The 17,875-nt window shown below is 43.2% G+C and overlaps 1 protein-coding gene across 5 annotated transcripts in view; it reads left to right on the top strand.

Annotated features, from left to right (window-relative positions):
- Nucleotides 1-17,875, top strand: part of spata18 (spermatogenesis associated 18) — an 80,255-nt gene that overhangs the window by 38,948 nt on the left and 23,432 nt on the right. For 4 of the 5 annotated variants that reach the window (XM_067987637.1, XM_067987627.1, XM_067987620.1 and 1 more), the window contains 6 exons: nt 1,792-1,887; nt 2,743-2,877; nt 6,276-6,489; nt 9,863-9,916; nt 13,736-13,894; nt 16,704-16,879. In XM_067987637.1, the coding sequence (XP_067843738.1) occupies nt 1,792-1,887; nt 2,743-2,877; nt 6,276-6,489; nt 9,863-9,916; nt 13,736-13,894; nt 16,704-16,879 (834 nt within the window). The remainder of the gene's footprint in view (nt 1-1,791; nt 1,888-2,742; nt 2,878-6,275; nt 6,490-9,862; nt 9,917-13,735; nt 13,895-16,703; nt 16,880-17,875) is intronic. The other variant, XM_067987649.1, reaches the window with a different exon arrangement.

Here is a 17,875-nt window from a genome sequence, read left to right as displayed (position 1 = left end):
TTTGAGGGGGTCCGCAAGGTAGGTAAATGTGTCTGCACCCTGGGGTTGAGACCCAAGTTGGTGAATTTGATTGTTAGGAGGAGGGTGGTGGAGGCCAAACTTTGTCCAAAGTGACAGAGTGGCCTCCTGCAATGAGTGAGGGTCTCCTCCCCTCCACCCCCCCCCCCCCCCCCCACCACCTGTCAAATGGACCTTTGCAGCTGCCACAGGCTGGTGGCTGTAATATGTCTGTTTCAACTGAGAGTGTTTCCACCAGTACGGGAAACACGATCTGTTGAGATGAAAATCCCACCCCTCCTAAAATATCATGTCAATCAGGACTGCAAATGACCTGAACTATCTAAATAATTGCTTTAAGTGGGATCCCGCCGGCTTAAATTGCCAGTGGGAGTCCTGCATGCGGGGGCTGCGCGCGCATCTAAGTGCGTCATTGGGCAACCCGGAAGTGGGCGGGTTGGAGCCGAGCTCCGGACCCGCTCCGGGATTCCCCGATTTTTAGCAACTCCCCCCCCCCCCCCCTCCCCCCCACCCCGGCCACGAACAGACCCGCACGGCCATCCTAAAATTGACCTCATAATGTTTAACATCCAGCAATCTATAGGAAAACAGGGCACTAGTTTGATGTCTCATCCAAATGGTGGCACCTCCAACAATGCAGCCGTCCCTTAGCGCTGTGTGAGTGTCGGCTTAAATTCTGTGTGTAAGCCCAGGAGTGGGGTTGAACCCACACCTTCTGACTTGTTGCGGAATTTAGCGGCTGGACCTCGTTTGAATTTTTTTTTCTGTTTCCCGGCTGGCAGCCAGCCAGGCTGTTGGGCAGGAAGGCCTGCTCTGGAAGGCTGCAGCCCGGGAGCGAAGCGGAGGGAGAGAGGGAGAGATCACTGTGGTGGGGGTGGGGGGAAGGGGGGGGTTGGCCGATCGTGGGGGAGGAGTCGGCCAATCGCGGAGAGGGAAGCCGATCACTGCAGATTTGCTTGGGGGGGTCGGGGGGAAGCACTCCTGCTCCTCCTGCCCACAAGCAGTGGTGGGAAAGCACTTACCTGCTGGATCTGGCCGTTCTCACCTCCCTTCAGCTGCTGCGTTTCCTGAGCCCTGGGAAACCTGGCCCGCAGCCGTTACGTGTAAAAGTCTGTTGAAATCTGAGGCACGCAGCCTCGTTAACATATTTAAATTACTGACCCGCCTCTCGAGCGGGTTACTCGCTTGCCCCCAAACCCACCCCGGTTAAACTAGAAGGCGGCGTGTTCGCAGCGTGTTGGGGTCGGGTTTCAGAATTTAAGAATTTAACCACCTGCCTGCCCCTCTCCCGCCCATCCTGGGGGGTTAAAATTCCCCCCCCGCCACCGTTCTTTCAGCAAAGTTTCTCAGTAACAAAAAAAAAGAAACAACTCATCCTCAATTACAGGGCCAGTTCCTTGTAATGTCTGGACAGATGTAACTCATCACTTCTACTATATTTTGGAAAGAATTGGTAAAATTAACTCTTGTACAATATCACATATTTGAAATAAAAACCTCCTGAGGGGCTCTAGTGAATATTTTGTTTGCTTGGAGAAGGGAGGATTCTTTACTCTATTATTCCATGTATTTTAATTCTGGCACTGTGGGTAAAATTCAAACTAGGGATCTTTTCCCCAATAAGATTTTAAAAAATCTAGTCACAGAAGGCACAAATCTGTGCTAAAAATTGACCATTTGAAGGTCTGTTCAGAACTTACTAGCCTAGTGCTATGGGCATTTTGTTCCTTTAGTTTGTTACATTGGGTCATTGTTGGTTTCTATATGCTGTAGGTTAGCAGAAGCTCATCTGGAACTGGATGATACTCAGAACAAATCAGCTACAACATTCCTAGCAACAGAGGATGAAATAATTCAACTGAGAGCTGAGTAAGCTTCGAGTCTTTAAATAATCTTTGGCAATTTCATGCATAAAAAAAATGTTGCATTGAAAAATAGAAGGGTGTCTGTCCAACTGTTGATTCATATTGGTACCTGAGGTCTTGATAAGATGCCAACTTCAGCTTAGACAGAGTCCTTTGGGACTGTGCTGAAAGAGGATAAAGCTTTGCTTTTTTTCACCTTTCTTTAATCATAGCAAAGTCCCAGTGCAGGTTAAGCTTGTGGCATATAAGAAATGTGTACTAACAGTTCTTCTTTATGGTTCAGAACTCTTAACATAAGACAGAAACTTCCTTTAGCCCATGTGCAAAGGTGAATTTATGGCAAAAGGGGTAACAATTGTCGGAGGGGAGGGCTCTGGTCTACCTTGAGCTGTCCCTGAGCATCCTGGAAAGGGAATCAGCCTCACTGCAGACACATCTCTTTGCCAAAGTGCCACACGAGACTTGGATTAAGCTGTTGTGATGAGTAGGTTTCCTGCTTGACATCTTGCACATCAAGGTGGCTGTCACATGGCAAGCTCCTTCCAACACAGTGAAAGTAGATGTCCGTACTATAGCCGACGAGGAACCTGTGAGATTGAAAACGCGTTCATATATTCGGGGGCCAGTGCTAACCATGATTCGGTTGCAAAGAGGCAAGCAGCTGATGCGGTGATCCAATTCCTGAGCCAGGCAGGTCCACAGTACTCCAGGGCACTCCATCAATGATTGATCAGCCAGCTTTGCTCATTAATGAGACCTAGGAAATAGAGGAAAATTGGCCCCATTATATTTAAATGTAGCCATTTAATCAGGTGACTTTCCTATCGCCATTCCCTAAGCTGTGTCCTGTATTCTCCAGGCTGAGAGCTGTTCGAGAGCAAGTGAGATTTTATAAACAAAAGGTGGATGTACTGGATGACTATGAGCGGCAGATCAGACAACTAAAGGATGAAGTCGCCTTCCTATCTGCAGAGAAATCCTTGCTGCAGGAAAGGTACAGCCCCTTCGCCCCTCCACACGACCCCCAATCCCCACCCATCTTTAACAGTCTCTCCTTATTGAGAACCATGTTGCTTTGGTTTCCACAAAACAAATGGGTGCTTCCTACAATATCTAAACCGTTGATTCAGTTGAACTCTCACATTTTTATCATCCAAGTAGCAGGTAATTTGGAGGAGCTCCATTAAGAATAAATGCTAGAAACATCTTACTTCTTCCAAGATTGTATGAGCTGAGGATACATTTCTCCTATGGATTTGAATGATTAAATTGTCAGTTGTCAATGGAGCTAAAATTAAGGTGGTAATTTTAGCTGGCAGGCGGAAACTGGGCGGGTGGGCTTTTAAAATCACCCAGGTCACTTACCCACCCTGAAGCCTGCAGGAGCTGACTTGCTGCTATTTTAACCTGCTCCATTGAGCAGATGGCAGGAAAACCCGCCCAAAGTCAGTGGGGTCCTTTGTAATATATGCATGTTGGGTCCCGATGAGGTCATCAGGATCCACCTGCAATTTTTACTAGGTAGCCTGAGTGGGAAGTGGCAGTTAGTTTCCCACCAGGCCAACCCAGCGAAGAAGTGGATCTGTGCCAGAAGTGGCTCAAAAGATAAGTGTAAACATTTTGTTTTACTTTCCTTGTGAGGCCAGGAGGAGCAGGAGTGCTCCTCCCAAGGAAATCTTAGGTCTCCCCTGCTGCGATCTCGCCCCTCTGTGGGACGGCCCATCAGCCGATCCCACCACCTACCTGGTCTCAGTGGGCAGCCTCTGAGCCATGCAAATTGCTGCCGATTTTCCCTCTGGAACGGGTGAGAAGTCAGCCAGTGGCATTTAAATGAGGCCCAGGAATTAAAATATCCCCGGGCCTATTTTTTTGCTGCAGTGAGTGAATTTTGAGCTGACACCAAAACTCACCTATCGAAAACTGGCCCGCAGTTAAAATTGGGCCTGAGGTTATCGCTTGCACTGACATCTCTTAAAGAGCGTTCACTTTGCATCTGATATATTCAATGACAGGTAATCTGATCTGAATTTAACACCTAAACAGTTTTACTCCCAGCAGTGTCCTGACAATTCCAGTTTTAAATGATAAGACATTTTTTTTCCTCTTCAACGTCTCCAGATGAAATGCCATTGAGCTGCAAGGTGACTGATGTGGAATTTACATAATGGCTGTCGTGTCCAGAGTAATGTAATAATTCCAGCATGATAATACTTTATTAGGGGACTACTTTCAAGCACTGCAAGCTCCATAACATGTTTGAGTGTGGCTCTCCCTAAAGTTTTGACAGAAATACTACAGATCAAAAGATACTCAGAAATAATGATTTTCTTCCTTCCAAATTTTCATCACAGCTGAGCCCAACTGTGTTGTTACCTGGTGTCCACACGTGTGCACTTTTAATCAGGGTTGCTGTGTAGCAATCAGGAGCAGGAATCCTGGCTGTTTTTTCCTTTCTCTAACTCAGGGGTCCTGTGGCCAATTGTTGATGCCTTAGATGAAAACAGCTATCTCTGCATGGACCAGGATTAAACCTGAGACCTTCTTGCTCTGCACTGCTCAGGGAAAGGGAATTTACCTCTGAGTCCTCAGGATAGCTGGATAAATAATTTTTATCAGCTTCCATTTTACAAAAAAACATTCCTTAGTAAAGTGAACAGAGCAATGCTGGGGGCGGGGGGTAGGGTTGAAGGGGGTGGAGATCATTTTCCGAGTACGTGCTGGTGATGGGGGAACCTTGCATGCTGCCAGAGTTTATCGGAAAATTGGAGACACTCTGCCTGTGATTTTACAATATGTACTGGCGGTCCCTGCTATCAGCAAGTACTCGTAAAATTGCCCCGAGGGTTCCCTCGTCTAATTTTGGGGCAGCTTTGAATATTTTAAAGACATTTTGCCTGAGAAAAATGTTCTCAGAACAGAGAAGTTCACCCCTGAGGACCTGATCTCCAATTGCTTCTGTACTGGGCACAACTGCCATTATTGCCTGACTGTGCTGTGCATCAACATAAGGTGGGTCTTCCATTTCTTTAATTTATTTTTTGTTCAAGTAAATGTTTAAAATCTAAAGATACCCATTGTGTAACTGGACACTCTGCAGTGCTCACTATAATAGCGTATTTATCACACACACAGCCAAGTCCCACGTCCCTTCATTTTTTCAATATGGTATCACACCGGAATCCATATGACTGTAGGATATTTCTGTGACTTTGAATGAGCTGAGGTTTGCTTCTAATCAGATGATGACCTGATATCTGAGCTTCTTTATTCTCAGTTGGAGCAGTAGTGAAATTGAAGCTGAATTTTGGGATCCTCAGAGTAAGATGTACAAATAGGGGCCAAAGCTAAAGTTCCAATGCCAGGTTTAGTAAAAGGTATTAAAAATAATATTATACTCAAATAATTAAACAAGCTGCCTGGTTTGCCAGTCAATCCTTTTGTTTCTCACCAATATTGTCACCTCCCTTACTGTCTCCTCTATTATGTTTCAGGGGCACTATGCACTTTCCAGCACCTTGGGCTATTAGTGACAATTAATCACGTGTGAGCTCGGACAGTGAGCGCAAGCAAGCTATTTGATGATGGGGGCATCATAGCTGAACCTGATCTTATACTCACCTGATATCCGCACGTGTGCACTTCCAGCAAGGAGGATAGCAATCAGAAGCAAGAACCCTGGCCAATCTTCTCCTCCCTATCCCGGCTATAGTACTGTTATCGTGGGCATCAGATTAATCTTATGGTGTTTAACTGGATGAGATCAATCAGGCAGTGATATATATCAAAGTAGCATTAACTATTTCATTACAGCCTACAGTTACAAAGCCATAAGGGCTGCAAACCTACTCACTGGAGGATAATTTTCTCCATGAACTATTTTAAGGTAAAATTGTAAATGGAAGAATAACGAACGTGTTTATGCTTTTGCTACAAATAATGAAGCGAGGAAATCTTTGCCCACTGAGTCAAATAAAAACAAGGGGGAAAGATTTTCTTTCTGCCCTTTGTGTAATGAAAGCAGAAATCTGTTCCTTCGAAACAGTTTGCGATTTTATTACACATAGCACACAGAGGAAATACAACCCAAGATGAGGAAGAAGAATGAATGAGAGCAGAGAAAGTGGAAACTGAAAAGTCCCAATCCTAAAAAAGATTTAAAACCTGTGCCGGTATCTATGTTGAAAAATCAGACAGTGGGAAAGATGCAAGGGATCACTGTAAATTGTCTAAGGATTGTTCCCCCCCCCCACCCCCCCTGAGAGTTAGCAGCTACCCAGAAAATAATAAATAAGGTTGTTCATAGTGTAGCAGGTATACTTGTTAATTGTGAAGCACTGCCCCATGTTTTATTATTGTGATATGTAGTAATGCCAGCAATTATTTTTCTTTTAGAATCTCAGGACGCCGTTCTCCTATCTCTTTTCCATCTATGACCAGTCACTCACCACCAACCTATGGTAAACTGACTAGTGCTTCTCGTCATGCGCGACTGGTTTCCCGCTTCAATGATCTTTATGCCAATGAACGTCTGAATGCACAAAATCTCCTTAGACGTTATGTTGATGATCTAGAGATGGTGCAGAGAATAATATTCATTGCCACAACAGTAAGTAGAGAGATATTGCAGAGAAACACATTGCAGTAAGGCTGATGATAATAGTAAAGCATCTTCTGATAGCTCTGCAGGTTTGGAGATTCAGTTATTTTGTACAAAAGTCCAGTTCTTGGAGGCTTCACTCCCAGTATGGATTCCTGCTCGGTGGCAGTGTGGATTGGAGAATGTCATTAATTTTAGTGATCAGCAAGTCAGGAACTCTGCGATTAAGATGTATCGCCCTCCATGCACAAATTGCAACAAAATACAAGGCGACATTAACAAACTTACAGAATGGGTGTGTAAATTGCAAATGAATTTCAATAAAGATACGTATGAGATGGTGCATTTTAGTAGGAGGAACAAGAAGGCTACGTCCTCCTTGGAAAATAAGAGCCTAAATGGGATAGAAGCGCAAATGGATCTAGGGGTACAGATTACAAGTCATTAAAAGTGACAATGCAGGTTAACAAAACCATAAAAAATGCAAACAAAGCACTGGGTTTCATTTCTAGAGGAATAGAATTCAAAAGCAGAGGAGTTATGTTAAACTTATATAGAATCTTGGTTAGACCACAATTAATTCTGATCTCCATATTACAAATAGGATATAGAAGCACTGAAAAAAAGATTTACGAGGGTGATACCAGAACTGTGGGTACAACTATCAGGAAAGATTGAACAGGCTAGGACACTTTTTTCTAGAAAAGAGAAGACTGAGCAGTGTCTTGATAGAGGTCTTTAAAATTATGAAGGGGTTCAATAGTATAGATGTAGAGAAGATGTTTCCACTTGTGGGGAAGTCAAAAACTAGGGGCCATAAATATAAGATAGTCACTAATAAAGCCATTAAGGAATTCAGGAGAAACTTCTTTACTCAGAGAAGTGAGAATGTGAAACTTGCTACCACATGGAGTGGTTGAGGCGAATAGCAAAAATGCATTTAAGGGGAAGCTAGATAAGTGCATGAGGTAGAAAGGAATAGAAGGCTACGTTGATAGGGTTAGATGAAGTAAGGTGGGAGAAAGCTCGTGTCGAGCATAAACACCGCGTAGACCTGATGGGCCGAATGGCCTGTTTCTGTGCTGTAAAATTCTATGTAATTTTCTGATCTGTGTTCAACGAAACTCTGTGCTGGGGCTGGAGTCTCAGACATTTTTTTTTAATGCTGCTTCACTTTCACAGACTATTTCTCTGAAATCTCTCAAACACATACTGTACACCAATTTTAATATTTCACATTTTATATAGAACAGCTATTTTCAAAGAACCAATGGGGGTGAAATTTCAGGCTTTTAAAATCCCAAGTTTGGCATCAACTAATCATTATTTCCTGATTCACCTTGTATTGTCTCTTCTCTTTTTCAGCCTTGGTGGTGTCCTGCATTATGGGCTTTGTTCTCTCAGTAACTAATTTATTTAAAAAATTTCTCGTTGCTCACTCAGAAATCAACTTGTTCAGTCCAAAACCAGCTACATGATAACCACAACCATCATACTGCTGTCATGTAGGATGTATTAATATACTGTGAAACATTTTTGAGGGTTAAATTATGACCGAATGCATTTACTTGGCTTTATTCCCTTGAGTATAGAAGATTGAGGGGTGAACGGATCATGGTGTTTAAAATGCTAAACTGATTCGATAGGGAAGCTACAGAGAAACTACTTCCTCTGATGGGGAATCAAGAATGAGGGGACATGATCTTAAAATTAGAGCTAGGCCATTTAGGAGGGAAATCGGGAAGCAATTTTTCATACAAAGGATAGTAGAATTGGGAACTCTTTCCCCCAAATGGCTGTGGATGCTGGGTCAATTGGAGCTTTCAAGACTGAGCTCGATAGATTTTTATTAGGTAAGGGCATCAAGGGATATGGAGTAAAGGTGAGTAAATGGAGTTGAGATATAGATAAGCCATGATCTAATTGAAAGGTGAAGCAGGGTCTTGCTGCTGAATGGCCTACTCCTGTCCCTATATTTAGTTAATTCATGTTGAAAGGACAGTAATGAAATAGATCAGGTAAATGAGTTAAATGTGGGTGAGCACCTTGGGAGTCATCTACATTTAACTCATCTACTTGATCTATTTCATTACTCCCTTTCCCCTCAAGTTCTTGAACGTGTTGTCACCTTCCAAACCTGTGCCCATCCTTCCTGCAATTCAATGTTTGAATTACTCCAATCATGTTTCCATCCTTGCCACAGCACTGAAATGGCCCTAACCAAAATCACAAATGACATCCTCTGTGATTGTGACCGCGGTGCATTATCTCTCCTCTCCTTTTTGACATGATTGACCACGCCATCCTCCTCCAACACCTTTCTTCCATTGGCCAGCTCAGTGGGATTACCCTCGCTTGGTTCCACTCTAACCTATCCAAACTTGGCCAAAGCAATGGCTTCTTTTTCAGCCCTCGCACTGTTACCTCCTAGAGTACTCCAAAGACCTGTCCTTAATCCCCTCCTCTTCCTCATCTACATGCTTCCCCTTGGCAATATTTGCAGACATAGGTTCAGCTTCCACATGTATGCTGACAACACCCAACTTATCCCTCCACCACCTCTCAACCCTTCCACTACCTCCTGTATTGTCAGAAATAGGAGGAAAAACTGGAAAATTCAGTCGTGTTTTTGTTAGAACAATGGAGCTTAAGGGGTAATTTGACAGAGATGTTAAAAAGTATAAAGGGATGGAGTAAAATAGATAGAAAAAGACTGTTTCCAGTGATTGAGGGGTGTAGAACAAGGGAACATAGATATAAGATAAAAAGAAAGAGATTTAGGACAGAAAGAAGGAGAAAATTTTACACAGATGGTTGTGAGGGGAATGCACTACTGGAATTAGTGATTGAAGCAGAGACCATGTCAACATTTAAGAATAGATTAGATAGGTGGTTGAAGGAAAGAGGAATAAAGGGATATGGGAACAGAATGGGCAGATGTGTTTGGGACTACTGCTCATGTGGAGGATAAACACCAACATGGGCTAGTTGGGCTAAAGGGCCTATTTCTGTGTTGTAATTTCTATGTGATTCTATATTTGCCGGTAATATGGGGTGGGAAAGGGCCAATGTCACCTTATAATTTGCATGACACTATGGGCTAGAAATTGGGCCGTGTAGCGCCCGTTGTTTCAGCGCTACGCAGCCTTTTGAAGTGCCAAGATGGCGTCTTGGCTGCCAACGCATGTTTCTAGCGTGACGTGCGCCGGACGTCATCTTGGTATAGGTATTAGCGCAAGTGCAAATAACGAATGCCAGCAGCATGTAAAGGAGAAAATGGATACAGTGTGCAATGCTGATTTAAAGTGATAAGACACCATTTTGGAACTTAATGCTCAATTCAACGTACAGTCTTAACCACGATCCTCTGAACATGTTTTAGAGTGCTGGAGGACCCCCACCAGTGCTATTTAAAGGGACCATCCAGGATTTACAGGTTAGTTGCTGGATTGTTGTTTTTTGCTGCTGATGCATTTGAAACTGTTCCTGGAGGTCTCCTATACTTGAATACTAGGATGCGGGGACAAAGCCTAACATTAAGAGCCAGGCAGTGCAGGAGTGAGATTAGGAAACGCTTCTACACGCAAAGGGTGGGAGAAGTTTGGAACTGTCTTCTGCAAATGGCAGTTGATGCTAGCTCAATTGTGAATTCTAAATCTGAGATTGATAGATTTCTGTGAACCAAGGGTATTAAGGGATATGGGGCTAAGGCGGAACAGGCTTGAGGGGCTGAATGCCACTTGCTGCCTCCTGTTATGCGCCACCTTCTCCTGCAAGCAAGTGGGACACGTGTCTGGGTGATGTGCCTGTCATGGTTGAATAACTTCCAGTGTGTGTGGCCTGTGAGTTGTGGGTGGGCGACTTGAAACAGTGGCAAGTTGTAAGGGTGAGAGGAGGCATCTGATTGGCAGAGTTGAGTACTGATGGAAAGAGTTTGTTGGTATGCGGGTGATGGGGGGTGTAGTGCGTGGAGCAGTGGATGCGACTAGTGGTGCAGTTGGTAGGAGGCCACTTGACAATTCACCTCACTCACCTTGACCACTCATGTCAAAGCATTGAACTTCTTCCTGCACTGCATCCATGTTCATGCTGTTGTGCGCCTGGCATTGACTTTGTTCCTCACTGCCTCCCACTGGCCTTTTGGGCATATGTCTGGAGGGCCTCTTGCCCCCCCCCCCCCACCCCCGTCCCCTGCGGATATAGGATGTCCCTCCTTCTGTCCACCTCTTGCATCAATGTTTCTAGTGCATCAGCAGAGAACCTTGGTGAACGCATTCTCGCAGGCCTGGTATAAACTCAGATCAGCAGATTGGTGAGGTCTGGCATGCAGATTGGAGGATGTGGGATTTAATAGTGCACAACCTTTATTCAATGTTTTAACATAACTCATCAGTTTGTAAACATAGGGATGGGACCTGCATCTGTGTTTTACGTGTGCGATGATCTGACCTCTGTTCAGACTCCATGCAGACAGCCAACTGTTGTTTTTAGCAAGTAACAGGCACCGGCTACCTTTTAAGAGATTTTAAGAGACATCCTCCCTTTAATAGATTGGGGCTCGCCCTGCTGGTGGAAAGTGTGCATTTCTTTGAATCCTCGTGTCAGACCTGGTTTTTAACGCTGCTGTCGGGTAAGTCCTCAGGCCGGACGAATGTCTCGTCCTGATTGCCGCAGGAAGCACCAGGTGCAGGTCAATCGCAGATAGTGATACCCGTACCCGGTTTTGGGTTAACCAATTTAACCCCCGCTGATCACACACACATTCAATAATGATGAAGTTATTTGCATCACAAAACAATCATTATTTATAATCCTGAGGAAAAAATCTTTCCCAACAACTATACAGGGTGACACGGCCTCTTTAAGGACATACTTACGATATTTGTTGCAGTGGCACAAATACTAGCACTGGGTGGCAGCTCAGACGGCAGTATTTCTGCATCTGGTACTGGTTTTTGAAGTGTGGAATATGTTCATATTTTTATCTCTACAACATTAGAGAACTAATGCGGTGCTTAAGGTTGGGGAGCAGGAACTGAGCTAGTAGGTTAGTGAGAGGCTACTTGAGAGGAATAGTTAATTGTCCATTGCTTATGGTGAAAATCAGAGGGTAGAGAAGAAAGGGAAGGGCCCGTTGCTCTAACAGAAGATGAGATCTATAGTCACAACCGTGCAACAGACATACAGGTAATTTTTCCTCAAAAATGATTTCTATCCTAACGTGATAGCAGTACAGGAAAGATGTCTTTGTATTGCAACAGGAAACTCTTACTTTTTGAACTGTGCCAAATATACAGTTTTCCACCTGTGATGAATCTAAGGCAGCGTTTTGAAGGTTTGTGACCATGAAAGCTGATTATATTTAAAATACCTGTTAACTGGGATAAGATAGAAGATGCACAACATATATAAATTGCAATTAAAAACAGAAAGTGCTGGAAATACTCAGCAAGTCAGACAGTATCTATGGGGAAAGAAACAGAGTTAACATTTCAGGTCGATGATCTTTCGTCAGAACTCAGTCATCGACCTGAAATGTTAACTCTGTTTCTTTCTCCACAGATGCTGCCTGACTTGCTGAGTATTTCCAGCATTCTCTGTTTTTATTTCAGATTTCCAGCATCCGCAGTATTTTGCTTCTGATATATAAATTGCATCTAACTGTATAACAGAAATAAATACAAATAATACATTTTATTGCTTGGAAGGGTCATAAAACAGGAATGGGGGCAAGAAGGAATATAGTGGATTATAATGAGATGTTATAGACGATGTGGGCCCCAATTTTCCTTGCTCTACCATAAATTGGGCAGTGCGCTGTTTGCAGACTTCTGATTTGACCTTTGCAGAACCTGGTTAATATGTTGGCTAAGTGCTGGGCGGGACTACTGCCTGGGTATTGGTGCTCGCTCCAAATCGGGACATAGGTGTTGTGCATTGCTACTGGTCTGCAGACGGCTGTTTTGGCCTACTTTCTGTTAGAAACTGCAGCAAAATGGCCTCTACCACTGCATGCGCAGGCCTGCTGCATGAGGAATAGGAAAAAAAAATACTTGCCTGAGGCAAGTGAAAGTTGCTGGAAAATACTGGCTGCCCCTTTTACAGATCCTGCCATCTGAAGAGACAGCTCTGCCCCTGCAATTCCTAACTGGCACAGATCTGGCAGGATCCATAGAGGGAGGCGTAATGACGTCCTTCCAGCACCATTTCAATACCATGTAAATGCTTCTTCCCATTTCAGGTGGAATTTCCATGCTGGGTATGTCCCAGGAAATGCGCAAATGGGGCAGAGACCCAGCATTACTGGCTTTCACTTCCTAATACTTTCAGCACTGGTGCGCAAGTTGCCATTAATCCCAAGATGTCATCTCAAAAAAATGGAGTGGGGGAATCACTGTTTATGTAGTTGTTGTGACTGTGAGTGCAAGCATAATTCAAATTGGTTAATTTAGGTCTCCTGTTCGTAGAGGCACTGTGGTTGCTAGAGGAATGCCTTTTTAGCACAGATTTGTTCCATAGCCTTTCAATAAAGGGGAAACAGCTATTGTGATTTAAAAGTTAAGATTTAAATATTATACCTATGTAATGAACAGAATTTTTTTTCCCCCCGTTAGTATTGGCTGATCTCCATATATGGCTTTGTGGGTGGTGGTGACCTTGCAGCACTTCACACTAATAACCAGTCTTCCTGTGTAAGTCTAGGCAGTGAGTGTCCATGGGGTGCACACTGTGCAAGCCATCACAGCCAAACTCAATCCTCTTCTCAGCCAGCACCAACATACCCACTTCCAGCAGTGGATGACAATCAGGAGCTGGAATCCTGGCCCAGGGATGCTGAGACTAATTATAGCTCCCCTACTGTCAAACCAGTTTAGATAAGCCAACTCAGCACAAACCAGGAATTAAACCCTTGACCTTCTTGATCTCTATTTTTCGGTATCACATCATGTGGTACAATTACCCACTGAGCATAGAAGGAACAAGCAGAAAGATTCCTGTAAAAATTATTTAATATGTTATTACGGGCCATAGTATAAAAATTGTTTTGATTCCTTAAGTCAAATGCAAGTTATTTTTCTTGTATTTCTTCTGAGGATGATGCTACACAACTCAAGGGGCAAACACAGAACTGAATGCACTGTTAGCTTAAATCAATGTGGTGCATATCCGAGAAATGGGAATGACTTACAAATATCAAACAGTACAGAGTAATTCTTGTTTCTAAACTAATTGTTGCTGCTCCCATTGAACATAGGAGGCATTCCAAGCAGCCAAAATGGCTTTCCGACAATTCAAACTGCGAGTACGGAAAACACTTTCTCCTTCTCACCTTGGGCCAGAGTCACTAGATGAAGCTGTGATGGATTATATTATTCGCAACCTGGATCTCTATGATGTCCAGTCCAGCATCAATGTATGTATTAATGAAAATACATTGAAAGATACATCAAGTGGGCTGTAGGCTCTCGTTTGTACAATTGATTCCATTTATTATATGTACACCTTTTCACTATTGTTTAAGATAATCCAGTTAAATTAAATAATCTATACTAACCATTTACTTACATTGGAAATCAAAAAGAGCCACAGTATTTCTGAATCTTTCAATCTCAGTCTTTGTTTAACATACAACATTCAAACATTTATAATTCATGTTGATTAGAAAAATTTTAAAAATTGCAGAAATATTCTCTTATGCTTGCTGGGTTGATCTCATAAATATCAGGACAGGCTAAGAAAATAAAAGTGATTAGTGAACAAAATGTAGGATAGAAATAACTGTTGGCTATTTATGGACATTAAATTCACACATAACCAATGTTTTCTCCATTATTTTAACAGAGGTGTTAATTAATGCCTCCATTAAAATTCTAGAGAAAGAGGAATTTGAAATTCCTCATTACTCATTTATATAGCAACATCTGCAATGGTAATTCATACCCTAGTATTTTTTAGAATAATTGCACGAGCTGGAAATAACTGTACAGTGATATCCTTGAATACCAAGTCCCCTTCCTTAACTATTACAATTCATTGAAAGTAAACTTATTAAATACCTCTTGGGCGGCAGTGCAAAATGGACCATCGCGCTTTGGCAGCCCATTTTACACCCAATTTTCTTTTCAGTTGACTTCATAGACTGCCATTAGCGGGCGTCCACTCCATCTGCATCTGAAGTGCCCACCATACAGGGAGGGCTGAAAAGTCTGGGTGGAGGATACTCATCTGGTGAGGGGAGGGGTGGGGTAACAGGTTCCCCTCCTGCCCCCCCAGAAACAGCATAAGGTTGCCACTTTGAAAAAAATCAGCTCCTCTTTGGGTTTCTTGGTCTTGATCATGGCATGGAACTCCAAGTAGACTCCCCTTCTACCCCTGTTGATGAAGTGTGCCCGGTCTCACCATATGTCTGGTCCCAATGAAGGCCTGCGATACAGGAGTCCCCTACCCTAGCCACACTCCATCCTACAATGATAGCCATGTTTGGGTTGTACGGAGGCTCCGCCCCTTCCCATGGCCATTCTGGAAATGAGCTCAAGTCCAGAACCTGGCATATCCAGCTCCTGGTCTAGTTACCGGTCATTCTGGCGTACTGCCACCAAATTTACAGTTTGAATGACTGGATTTTCAGGGTCCATGTTCTAAAACTTAACCCGCAAAAAGAGATACCAATTCATGGTGGCTGTTGGTTTCATGGAAATCCTATGCGACTACAGGGCACTAAGGAATACACACTCTCAATAGTTCACCTTTCCTTCACACACATTTAATTATTTCTAATGAAATCAGCCTTCTCCGTTTAGTTTAGTTTAGTATGGTTGCAATTTTTACTTTTGAAAGAGAAAAAGGGTCAGTGGGGCAAGCCAATGACAAATCCAGAATAACTGGATTGAATCTTACATAGGAACAGAATTAGGCCATTCAGCCGCTTGAGCCTGTTCCACTTTTAAAACCAAACCCTTTTTTTAAAAAAAAAGTGCAGCAAAGCATTTTCATAGTATTTTGCTGACCAATTGTTTTCTGTCACTCTGACATGGCTTCACAGTATGTCACCTCTCTTGGTATACTCTAATGGTCCCTGAAAATCCACTGTCCTTCCAGTGCACTCCCGGCATAGGTTCAGCAGGAGTTCACCGGAAGGGCCAGAAACTGGGCAGAGACCTGGATACGCTGGATCCTGGCCTTATACGGGATGGCCTGTTGGGGGTGCAACCTCCACCTGGCCCAAATTTGACCATCATTGTAAGGTGGGTAGGGCTAAAGCCCCTTGCATCAGGGTTCCTGCATCTTGGTGCATGGTTGGTGGAAGCACGACAGATCAGGCATACCGACCGACTTAGACAGAAGTGGGGCCCAACTAGAGGTTCAGGTTGGGAATGCAGAGCAGGAGACACTTTTTAAATTTGTTTTCAGGGAGCAGCCCCAACATCCTGCCCCTGTGCCCTGGCCTGGCTACCTCAGCAACTTTCTGGCATGTTTTCTATTGCAGGTGCCTTAGATTCATCCCTAATGGCATGGGCGCCTGCCATTGGCAGGCAAATTAGGGAACTTTCCCCTGACCCTGGAGAGTCTGCTGGGGACATTGGCGGAGATTCCCAGGGAACGCATCTTGGCATTTGTTTTGAGGCCTGCCCCTTTCTGGATTTTTGGGGGCCATTGAGTTTAATGTATACATAGCAGTACAATGTAGGCATATATACGGTTTAATGACTCTTCATTTTTTTTTATTCGTTCATGGGATGTGGGCGTCGCTGGCGAGGCCGGCATTTATTGCCCATCCCTAATATTGCCCATCCCTAATTTATCAAGCCACATTAGCACTATTTTACCACAATCACAACCAGGACTAAGTGCACTAGTGGATTGCTGTCCCGAAGTTGTAAGGATTTCAAAATGTTGAATAAAATTTAGATATTGGAGCGTAAACCAAGTTTTAGCATGTGTTAAATATATTTTTTAAATGTTTTCAATTTAACTCCTCAACACTTGGAGAATGGCCATTAATACCCTCCCTGTCTAAAGGTATGCTTTGAATCTCTAACTTATTTTAGTGAACTTTTCTAAAACTGCAGAACAGCCACTGACTATAACTGGCCTACAGTGTTGTGATGTTGGAGCTGAAAGTCACATGTTGATTCACCAGCATTCTTGTGGGACATTTATAGTGGATGAGACATGTTTAACTATAGGGTAGCCTGTAAAAATATCAACTCATGTTTCAACAGGATGTGATCCGCAGCATGAGCGTCAATCCAAAGATCTCCTTCCCACCTGAGGTCGACTTCATATTGATCAGCAGTTTTATCCGCGATGTGTGCCGTGTAGCCTTTGCCATGCAGACGCTGGAGCCCCCACTTGACATTGCCTTCACGACAGATGGTGAACTCTTCAATGAGAGCAAGTGAGAGTGCCCTTCATTTTATCACAATGAATAAAACCATAGTGTTTGTGATGGGAAATACTGGCATTGCCTTCTACACATCTGGAGAAAGCACATTCTAAGTAACCCACCATTGCACAAATTGGCTGCCCTGTTTCCCTACATTACAACAGTGACTAATTTTCAAAAGTACTTCATTGGCTGTGAAGTGCTTTAGGATGTCCTAAGATCGTGTAAGGAGCTATATAAATGCAATCCTTTCCTTTAGAAAGGAAGCGAACCTAACATATCACACCAGAGATATTTCATTTATAGGGAGTCCATGAATGTCAAAGATACATAAATCATGAATGATGCCACAACTGAAGGGGGAACTGTCCTCATTTTGGGGAGGGGGGAATGAGTCTGGAGGGATTAGCATAATTTTAATCACAATGGCAAGACAAGCAAGCAACTCAGATGGTTTTGGGACATTTTGACATTTTCAATGTATTACGTTACTGGTACTTTGTGTGTTGACACAGTTGGAAATTATGCCAATAATCGACCTTTTTAGATGGCATTTTAATGAACTGAAGTTCTTATGAAAGGTCATCGACCTGAAACGTTAACTCTAATTCTCTCTCCACAGATGCTGCCTGACCTGCTGAGTGTTTCCAGTATTTTCTGTTTTTTTATTAAGACAGAATTCAGTATCACTTTGCTCCTGCTCTGCCACTTCTATGATAACCTCAAAATCAAATATAAAACCAAAATTCATCGTATATTGATCCACATGTGAAAGATAAAGGAAGGTCAAAGTTTCAGGCCCTACCCAAAGCCTTTATCTATCTGTTTCAGCTGTGCAGTTCCAGAATTTTCTGGTTTTATTTCCAATTCCCAGGATTTGTGTTTTTTTTTAGCATAAAAATTACAGTTTGTCATAATAGCTTACCAAAACTTTATTTATTCATATGACCATATTTTGTTCGCTATTTTTTTATTCGTTCATGGGATGTGGGCGTCGCTGGCAAGGCC

The sequence above is a fragment of the Heptranchias perlo genome, chromosome 1 (assembly GCF_035084215.1).
Source record: "Heptranchias perlo isolate sHepPer1 chromosome 1, sHepPer1.hap1, whole genome shotgun sequence".
Taxonomy (NCBI): domain Eukaryota; kingdom Metazoa; phylum Chordata; class Chondrichthyes; order Hexanchiformes; family Hexanchidae; genus Heptranchias; species Heptranchias perlo.
This window is presented reverse-complemented; position numbering and strand designations above follow the sequence as displayed.